The sequence below is a fragment of the Leptodactylus fuscus genome, chromosome 9 (assembly GCF_031893055.1).
Source record: "Leptodactylus fuscus isolate aLepFus1 chromosome 9, aLepFus1.hap2, whole genome shotgun sequence".
Classification (NCBI taxonomy): Eukaryota; Metazoa; Chordata; class Amphibia; order Anura; family Leptodactylidae; genus Leptodactylus; species Leptodactylus fuscus.
In genome coordinates this window covers 42,889,661-42,900,122 of record NC_134273.1, presented here as the reverse complement: position 1 = coordinate 42,900,122, position 10,462 = coordinate 42,889,661, and the positions used below count along the sequence as shown (strand labels likewise).

Below are 10,462 nucleotides of genomic sequence, written 5' to 3'. Positions count from 1 at the left end.
CTCTTAAACCATGCACTACTAGTCATTCATCAAGTCACTGTCACTAGGTGAACAGGACCTGAAGGTGGAGTTATATTACTGGATCATTAGGGGCCATTGAACCTAAAGCTGAATCCACTCAAGAGCAGCACACGCTAACTCATCATTGATTTCTGAGAACCATACACCAAGTCACACACCATTGTGAAGTAGTGACAGTAAGTGCCACCACTTAGCCACAGAGGCAATTTACCTGATGTGTTTCTGCTAGCCTTTTTTAGTGTTCATGAACATGACTCAGTGTGCTATCCAGTGCCTAGGCAGATGGCCTTCCAGTCTACACTCACCGGTCACTTTATTAGGTACACCTGTCCAACTGCTCGTTAACACTTAATTTCTAATCAGCCAATCACATGGCGGCAACTCAGTGCATTTAGGCATGTAGACATGGTCAAGACAATCTCCTGCAGTTCAAACCGAGCATCAGTATGGGGAAGAAAGGTGATTTGAGTGCCTTTGAACGTGGCATGGTTGTTGGTGCCAGAAGGGCTGGTCTGAGTATTTCAGAAACTGCTGATCTACTGGGATTTTCACGCACAACCATCTCTAGGGTTTACAGAGAATGGTCCGAAAAAGAAAAAACATCCAGTGAGCGGCAGTTCTGTGAGCGGAAATGCGTTGTTGATGCCAGAGGTCAGAGGAGAATGGCCAGACTGGTTCGAGCTGATAGAAAGGCAACAGTGACTCAAATAGCCACCCGTTACAACCAAGGTAGCCAGAAGAGCATCTCTGAACGCACAGTACGTCGAACTTTGAGGCAGATGGGCTACAGCAGCAGAAGACCACACCGGGTGCCACTCCTTTCAGCTAAGAACAGGAAACTGAGGCTACAATTTGCACAAGCTCATCGAAATTGGACAATTGAAGATTGGAAAAACGTTGCCTGGTCTGATGAGTCTCGATTTCTGCTGCGACATTCGGATGGTAGGGTCAGAATTTGGCGTCAACAACATGAAAGCATGGATCCATCCTGCCTTGTATCAACGGTTCAGGCTGGTGGTGGTGGTGTCATGGTGTGGGGAATATTTTCTTGGCACTCTTTGGGCCCCTTGGTACCAATTGAGCATCGTTGCAACGCCAAAGCCTACCTGAGTATTGTTGCTGACCATGTCCATCCCTTTATGACCACAATGTACCCAACATCTGATGGCTAATTTCAGCAGGATAATGCGCCATGTCATAAAGCTGGAATCATCTCAGACTGGTTTCTTGAACATGACAATGAGTTCACTGTACTCCAATGGCCTCCACAGTGACCAGATCTCAATCCAATAGAGCATCTTTGGGATGTGGTGGAACGGGAGATTCGCATCATGGATGTGCAGCCGACAAATCTGCGGCAACTGTGTGATGCCATCATGTCAATATGGACCAAAATCTCTGAGGAATGCTTCCAGCACCTTGTTGAATCTATGCCACGAAGAATTGAGGCAGTTCTGAAGGCAAAAGGGGGTCCAACCCGTTACTAGCATGGTGTACCTAATAAAGTGGCCGGTGAGTGTATGTTCCAACAAATTCGAATAGGACCTGCTCAAAAAAACAAAAAAAAACCAGAATAGAAGCCTGCTATGTATAAAGCCAGGGAGGAGAGGAACATACACCAAAGACACTTGTCTGCAATGATAGAGTGCCTTCTTCCAGTAGACGTCCCAGTCGCACATGACCGCTGATGTTATGGCCTTGGTGGGGACTTCTGGCAAAATGAGGCACCAGGCTCAAGAATACCAGACTGCACTGGGAGACATTTGAGCACCAGGTACAGTAGTTTGCCACCCCTTTAAACACTATCATCAGACTAAGATTTTAATTTTCCCACTTCCACCATAGCAAGGGTGCTGAATTTTGACAGACTGGAGGTCCACTGCTAGAGTAGAGATTACAGGTAGTCCTCGGGTTCCGACAGTCTCGGGTTACAACGTTTCGTGGTTACGACAGCTGCCTTGTAACAGAAAACTGCCAGCACTCCCAGCTAGCAAGGACTAGCCTGCGGAAAATCAATGCTGGCAGCTTGCTGTTACAAGTGAGCTTGTAAAATAAAACCCTGAAACAGAATGTGAAACTTACCGTACGGTGCAGGGTGGGCGGGCGGGCATTCAGGACTCTTCCTCCGATGTCCTGACCACTTCCTCCGGCGCTCGCGAACTGTTAATGGCCAGGGCACATGCGCAGTATCATGATGCTTCTATTACGGCTACTGCGCATGCACCCAGGCCATTATCAGCTTGCGAGCGCCGGAGGAGGAGGACGGAACATCGGAGGAAGAGGAGGCCTGAATGCCCGCCCACCCTGCACCGTACGGTAAGTTTCACATTCTGTTTCAGGGTTTTATTTTAAAGGGGGGGGTTGATCCGTTCCTACGCGGCGTCGGTATGGTAGGTTTCCAACTTACGTCGAAATTCGGTTTACGACACCGCACAAGAACGGATCAACGTCGTAAGTCGAGGACTACCTGTATATCACCCCCACAAAATCCTCTGAATTGAATAAATGAAAAGCTCACACAGCTTATGTCTGTGCAGTTAAGGGTGCCACTAAAAGATTGAATGCACCAAAAGTACGCAGCATAGAATTTAAGAGGGATTTTTTTATTATTATTATTATTTTCTAAGGGATAGTGAAGAACATGGCTGGGAAAAAGCAATGAGAGGGTAAATATACTAATTTCATGGTGAACACCTAGAGAACACAGCTTGCAGTACTCTTTGGTGTGCACCCCTTTCGGGTGTTTTCAGACGGAGGATGTTGCCACTGATTCAGTGCAGACTTCATGTGAGAATCAGTGCTGAAAAAGATTTCCATTGGCTCCCCCCCCCCCCCCCATTGATTTCAATGTGTTCCACGCGGAAAACGGAACCCATTGAAGTAAATGGAAGTCATTTTTTCTGCACTGATTCTGACACAGGGCCCGCCAACTTCCTCTGTGTGAATGCACCCTTAGGGAGGAAAGAACATAAGGCTGAGTTTTGCAGTGGGAGACTATAGCTGGCAGGCCACAATACATGCAAGGCTCATTTTTGCCTACTTATCTTCTGGATGTAGACAGTTTTAGACACACTGTTCTCACTTTTTTTGGGGTAACAATTCCCAAAATAAAGAGGATAGGGGATAGAATAAAATATTGGTGGAGCTGCCCATTCAGGTAGGTCTACCTATAATGAACACAAAGCTAGAGATATAGTTCAGAATTGATATGCGGGATAGAACTGGTAGAAGCAGAAGTCTCCATCTCCAAGTTGAAGCAGCTCTAGCCAAGCTTAGGAAACTGCTGTAAAATCCTATTGTGTGAATAAGCTGTAACAGCGTTGGGGCAGTGTCAACATGATTTAATGGGATATACCTTAATAAACACAAAACGCAAGATATATTTCAATAGAATTTATTGAAAAACTCAAAACCAGTGTGCATCCCAGATGGTAGATAGGACAAGAGCTGGTTAGATTTATGCTTCCTCCTTTGCCAGACGGTCTTTCTTGAGTGGACCCTTTGAGGAAAAAGATAAGAGTTAGTACAAATCTAGATATTTCGATTAAATCTAAACAATTCAACACACACACTGTTGGCTTGGCACAGGAAATACATGGAGGTGCATGGTCAGCCAGTCACTGGCCGAGTAGTAGCTTGCCTCAGTTATCGTTTTGACTGTGTGAGCATCTCCACCCATAAATTTCCAAAACCAGGAAGTGGAGGGTAATAAGAGTAGTAGGGGTATTGTGAGAGGAATGCACACAAGGTCCCATGTTTAGCCATTTTAGGTTCGTCTCATTCCCTGGAACACATGAGGAAACCTACATTTCCCCAGGTTAGCCCAAAGGATTCATAGAGCACAGCAGTGTAGACATGTAGACACTAATTAATGACATTTTACAACAGCGCTATTAGCAATTTACACAAGTTACAACTTACCATGAAAGCCTTCTTTTCCTCCACTGTCTGGAAACGTCCATGTCCAAATTTGGATGTTGTGTCGATGAACTTCAGGTCGATCTTCTCCAATGCACGACGACTGGTCTGCACAAGGAGGGACTTGCGCAGCGTGAGAACTCTTTTCTTGGTCCCAATAACACAGCCCTTAAGCATGATGAAGTCATTTTTCACTTCTCCATAATGAACGAAACCACCCTAAAAAAGGAGGAAAAAAAAATTGTTAATTTTAGAAAAAAAAATAAATAAATAAAGAGCCCAATAACCATTCGTTCCCAATTTTAGAATGTGCAAAGTCTGGGCTAGAAAACAAGGGCTTATGGCAGTACTGAATGTATTTTGTACATACACAAGTCATGGAGGACTGGAAAGCCGCTAATAAAGTGAACTGACAAGGGTAACAGGGATTATACAACAGGGAGTTAAGCAGGCAACAAGTCCTCAGAAGGAAGGCAGCATGGAAATCTTAATCATGATTTTCAGGCACTGTCCAGTGCGATTTCCATTGCTTCATCACAGGACAGGCCGCTCAATTAGCACTATGGACCAAAAACCTCGGGACAGCCAAATAAAGTGCAAGATGTTTTGCAGTTTCCAGTTTACGCTGTACAAATAATGCTTCAGTTTCTTAAAAGCAGTTACATTTGTATGACTGAATACATGTACAATGTTCTTGCAAATAAAGGGTCTAGTCCGGAATATTGTATACAGTCCTGCAGGCAGGTACATCAATGTTGTGACTCCTGACATTAAACAGTGGCCTCTTTAGTCACAATCCATACATGAACACAACTGTCCTGCACTGGCCAAGTGATTAAAGTACATGACGCCAGCACTGAAAGATCAGCAGGGACAACCAAAGAAACTGGGAGTTTGACAGAGTGATTTCTTAATTTTTAGACCACTCCCCATATGAACAAGTCTCACAAAAACATTGAGTAACCCATTATAAACATCTGATTAAAAACAATTGTAGCAACCCAGATCAGAACTTACCAGTGGATTAATACTCTTGTCTGACAGATCGTAGTCAGTTGAAGCATTGTTCTTTACAAGTTTACCATCTTTTGAGTGGTATCCTTGTCCAATCTTATAGATCTGCAAGAAAGCAAGACTTTAGTTCAAGTGCATTCCTAGCCACATACACAGCAAGCCTTACTTTGACCAGACCTACCTTCTTGTTGATTTCAGTGCGGTGATGATATCCTTTCTGACCAGCACGAGCCACAGAGAAGGCTACTCTGGCAGGATGCCAAGCTCCAATACAAGCAACCTTGCGCAGACCTCTGTGAGTCTTGCGTGGCAGCTTCTTTGTGTGCCAACGGCTTGTCACACCTAGGTAGAACAACATATAGATTAAGAGGAGAATACGAGTTTGTTTTGGGGGGTTTTTTTTTTTAGAGACTTTACTATGAATTGTTCTCAGAAGGAAGGCAGCATGGAATAATTCTTCAGTGTTACTCAGGCACTGTGCCCAGTGCTTATTCCATGTCCTCATCACAGAACAGACTAAATTAGAAAGACTTCTCTATACACAAGTCATGGGTCTAACTTAACATAATCTCAATGATATTAGCACTACAAACTCATACAAGAAGAAGCCCCTTTCAAATCTTACCTTTGTAGCCTTTTCCCTTGGTGACTCCAATGACATCTATCATTTCATCCTGACCGAAAACTCCAGACACTGCCACCTGCTGCTCCAGCTTCTCGCGAGCCCAATCTACCTTCTCGGAAATTGTCCCTCCATTCACCTGGATCTCCATGAGATGAGACTTCTTCTGACGCAGTGGGAGCAGGCGCATCTTAAAACAGAGGTCAAGTGTTTAAATTTTGCACAAAAACCTGCCCAAGAATGAGTCAGACTAATAGGAGCACAAGTCAGAAAATCGACATTCAACAAGGATTGCAAGAATCAATCATCTGTCCGCCCGTCGATAAAGTCTCATCAGTCTGCCCCACAATATTTGCTTTCTTAGGGTTGGTTCACAGCTGCGTTTGTATTCCATCCGGGGAAGTCTGCATGGGGATCCCCCGAACGGAATACCAAACGCAATTGCAAACGATGTGCAGTAAAAGCACATGGACCCCATAGACTATGATGGGGGTCCGTGTGCTTGCCACACGCTGCCTGCAAGAATTATGCGAACAGAAAAGTATATTGTAAACTGCTTTTCTGTCCGCATGATCCCTTCAGAGATTGGGTAGCAAGCAAATGGACCCCCATTATAGTCTATGGGGAGCCATGTGCTTTTACTGCACAGCACTTGCAATTGCGTTTGAAGGAAGGCTTTAAGCAGCTTTGAACCCCCTCAGGACTGCACCATCCAGGTGAGGAGAAGAAACATATCCTAGGAACAGGCTGCATCACTGCCACGTGCATTAAAATGAATTTCTCAGTCATGCAACTTACATAAGCATTAAACCCAAGTTATGCTTATGCTTGGTTCACACCAGCGCCCGATTTCAGTCTTCTGCCGACAGCAGACGGAAACCTGGCAGACAGTGTCCGGCTGTGAGCGTTTTGTGCTCCACGCAGCGACACTTTCCAATCCCATTCAAATGAATGGGTTTGAAAAATGACTGCAAGTTTCCGTCTCCTGCCCAGTTTCGGGGAGGAAACTGAAACCTGCATAATGGAGGCCAGGGCTCAGATGTGAACGAGCCCTAACACTGCTCTTCCCTCATCTTCCATATAGGGCTGTAAGCAGTTTTTAGGGACAGAAACTGCCAAAAAGCTTCCCCCTAGAGTAAAATTTACATTAAGGTACAATGACTAAGACATACCTGTGTGTGGGCAATGACCCTGATGACCTGGCAGTATTTCTTCATGCTTGCAAAGTCTTTCTCCAACTGCTTCTTGCCTTCGTCATCTTGCCACTTCTTGCAGTACTTGGTGAAGGCCTTCTTCTTGGATTTGTACCTTTAATAGCAGAGCATGCAAGTTGGACTGGACCATCATCATGCCCAATGAAGGACAAGAGCGGAAGGTACCAGACCATTTCTAGTATTCGGCTCATTGCATGGCTTCAAAGGAGATTTTCAGCCAGCAAGCGGAGCCTGGAGCTCATCAGACACAGGCAGGCAAGGCCAGAGCTGAGAGGAGCTGCCAATGTTCATTCCAGGTACATTTAGTATTAACAAATGAATGTCGGTAAACTTAATGTACATTCAATGCTCAGAAAAAAGCTATATGAGCGGACTATATGCTGGGAACTAAAAAGCTGTATGAGCAGACTATATGCTGGGAACTAAAAAGCTGTATGAGCAGACTATATGCTGGGAACTAAAAAGCTATATGAGCAGACTATATGCTGGGAACTTTAATGCAAGATGTTGCTTAACAGTTAAGCTAGTGTCAAACTGAAGGGTAAGGTGGTTTACGACAAAGTATCTACTGGTGTTATCTTAAAGACTATGAAATGTTATTGTCACAACCACCTTTTGACTACATCACCAAATAGTTGAAGTAGCAGCCCAGTCCTTACCAGTTCTTGTAGAAGCGCCTCTTGCATTCATCACTGATGTGCTCAGCAAAGATAGTCTTGAAGCTGCGAAGACCACGTGGAGTTTGGACGTAGCCAACAATTCCAACAATGACCATAGGGGGAGTCTCCACAACAGTCACTGCCTCCACAACTTCTTTCTTATTCACCTCTGAAAAATAACCGTACCAAGACTTAGTCTAGTGTGAACAACTTGCTATACCCTTTACTCCAAAACACCATTTCATATAGGTTTTAGTAGGATGACTCCCTTAAACTACCCATAGAAAGTTTTACCCTGTCACTAAACCATGGGTTCTTTATGCAAAAGTATAAAGTTGTGCCAGTGCCCAGATGTTCTATACATACCCATAGGTATATTTGTATACTCATGTACAAGTCTGTCAATAACATAACATGGCACAGTATGCAAAATGCAACTCAAAATTGAGCTACCAAAACTATTCTCACATGGTAATTAAGGCCATTCACAATAAGCTGTCAGAATAGTCAACATGGGCCACTTCTTAGTCTCTGGCAGGCTCAAACTAAAGCAGATAAGGAGCTACAGTCAGCAATCGACATTCAGCAGAGACATCCATAGGATGTCAGTCAGTCCGCCCGTCGAAAGAGTTTCATCATGTGTAGCCCTTTAGACTGTTTGTCAGGTTACCAATTATCTATTCGCTCACCTGTAGAGTGGCACCATTTAGTGATATGGATTGGGTGGAACATACCAGCAGTAGTGCAGAATCACCAGGTGCCCAATACATTACATGAAATATCATATGCGACCTCTAACCTGTGTCCCAAGGCCCTACAGCTATAAACTCATTACTATACTGACAATTTACAGGTCTCAAAAGTTAAAGTGCAGCACCTGAAAATATGTGATTGGGAAAGAACATGTCTGTTTTACATGAGAGGGCCTGAGATGCAGTACCAGGTATAGCCACAAACATGCGTACAGTGCCGTGCCAGGGTGTGCATTGACCAGTCAGACACCCCCCCCCCCCCCCCCCATCTCTGATGACCTATCCTATGAGAACCCTCATTACTACAACATTTCCCCTAAGGTTCACACTCACTTGAGCCAGGTCTGTCCACCTCTCTAACAATGTGGGTCATGCCAGCCTTGTAGCCCAAGAAGGCAGTCAGATGGATGGGTTTGCTGGGCTCATCCTTAGGGAAGCTCTTGACCTTGCCACGATGTCTCTTGCTGCGCTTGCGTGGCAGGAAGCCCAGGGACCCATGTCTGGGAGCTGAGAACTTTCGGTGAGACTAGATAGAGAAAAATATAAGGCCTAGGTTATCTTCATTATATGACATTGAGAAGCAGAACAGTCACAGCACATCCCCTCCCCCACCAGTCTAACGACTACACACACAGCATAGAAGTGGGCCACAGCTCACCCAGACCCCATTACAGAGCCGAGGAGAGGGCTAGCTAACAACAGACAAGGCCACAGGTCATATAGTACGGCTACACAGTAACGGCCCTCTGCGGCACCATTCACACTACAAGCGGTAGTCACCTAATCAATCCTTCACATACAGCATTGCCATTCACATTACGCTCTGACCGAACACGAGAACAGTCACACATCAGCCATAAGCCTACTAAAGCACGCGGTGCAGGCCGCGGTAACGCACAGGCCTCCACTACACCAGCTGCGGTTTCTATCACGATCACACGGCAGCTACAGATCGTACACTGCGGACATCATCCCCCCCGGTACAGCCATGAAGGTTATAGATGGCCCGGTGACAGGATGGCCGGTATACGGGGCGGATTGTCTCCAGGCCTCTAAGCTTCACTCACCATCTTGTCTCCTGACTGGACTAGAAGAGAGCGACGCGGCTGCGCCTTACGTATTTATACACGTACGAGTGGACACGCCCACTTTTTTTTTTTTTTTTTTTTTTTTTTTTCCCCCTTCCTCCTCCACTTTCAACTTTATTAATAAGGAACCGGACATCACCCTGACAAGGCTGGATATGTTCCATGTTGTAGGGTTGTGCGCTCCGGTGTCTGTCCGTGATGTCAATGTCCTGCCCGTCCATCTGGGATACAAGTGTTTCTATGCACACCTAGTCTTACACAGGGGCCTCTTTACAAACCTACCGTTATAGATCAGACAATGAACAGCCGGCAAGCTGTCCCCTGACCAGTGTTCCCAGGGTTTAGCACGGAAGCCCTGGGGCAGACAGCGGGGTATTCTGAGCGCCCCCTAATCATTGCAGCCATTTTTACACTTTTATCGACAACTATATTAAGTTTATGCAAAGACTCAGGAAATACACGGTGTTTTAATTGTAGTATTGAATAGCACGTGTTACTCCGCATCTTACCTGTCTGCTAACAGTCAGTACTCCAGAGGTTCTCATATTAATGGCTGTTAGCATACAGGAGACATACGTAGTAATATGTCCTATTCATAACTGCAATTACAAACCACAAGCAGATCAGCAAAAAAAAAAAAAAAAGCACTGTGTCACAGTGTCAGCCTAGAACAGGGGTAGGGAACCTTCGGCTCTCCAGCTGCTGTGAAACTACAACTCCCAGCATGCTCCATTCACTTTCATGGGAGTTCCAAGAACAGCAGAGCAAGTATGCATGCTGGGAGTTGTAGTTTTGCAACAGCTGGAGAGCCATACGTTCCCTACCCCTGACCTAGCCTATTGAAGACGCTGACTACAGTATGATAATGCTAAAATGATCAATGTGGAGCAAATGGGGAGAGGGGGATTTTTCAATCCATCTATGCTCGTTGTCTGTGTGTACTTGTGGCTCATCATAAGCGCATTTTTCTTGTGCCAAAGATTAATCACATCCCTCATTCTGCACCTTACGCTGGGTTCACACCAGCGCCACGCGTTTTGGCGCTCGCGGCTGGACACTTTTCAAACCCATTCAAATGAATGGGTTTGAAAAATGACTGCAGGTTTTCGTCTCCTGTCCAGTTTTGGGCAGGAAACAGAAACCTGCAAAACTGCTCCATCACATGGTGGGTGAC

At 45.3% G+C, this 10,462-nt stretch overlaps 1 protein-coding gene and 2 non-coding genes across 3 annotated transcripts; all 3 read right to left on the bottom strand.

The window, feature by feature from the left end:
* Positions 1–3,399: 3,399 nt before the first annotated feature.
* On the bottom strand, positions 3,400–9,317 carry RPL3 (ribosomal protein L3). Its single transcript, XM_075286919.1, has 9 exons — positions 9,268–9,317; positions 8,534–8,726; positions 7,449–7,617; positions 6,748–6,883; positions 5,579–5,765; positions 5,135–5,295; positions 4,957–5,058; positions 3,943–4,158; positions 3,400–3,520 (listed from the first exon to the last, which is right to left on the bottom strand). Exons 1-9 carry the CDS (start codon positions 9,268–9,270, stop codon positions 3,479–3,481), a joined length of 1,209 nt encoding a protein of 402 aa, XP_075143020.1. The 5' UTR covers positions 9,271–9,317; the 3' UTR covers positions 3,400–3,478.
* Positions 4,395–4,485, bottom strand: LOC142218964 (small nucleolar RNA U83B). Its single transcript, XR_012717492.1, has one exon. It is a non-coding gene; the product is annotated as a small nucleolar RNA U83B (small nucleolar RNA).
* LOC142218963 (small nucleolar RNA U83B) lies at positions 5,376–5,469 on the bottom strand. Its single transcript, XR_012717491.1, has one exon. It is a non-coding gene; the product is annotated as a small nucleolar RNA U83B (small nucleolar RNA).
* Positions 9,318–10,462: the final 1,145 nt, after the last annotated feature.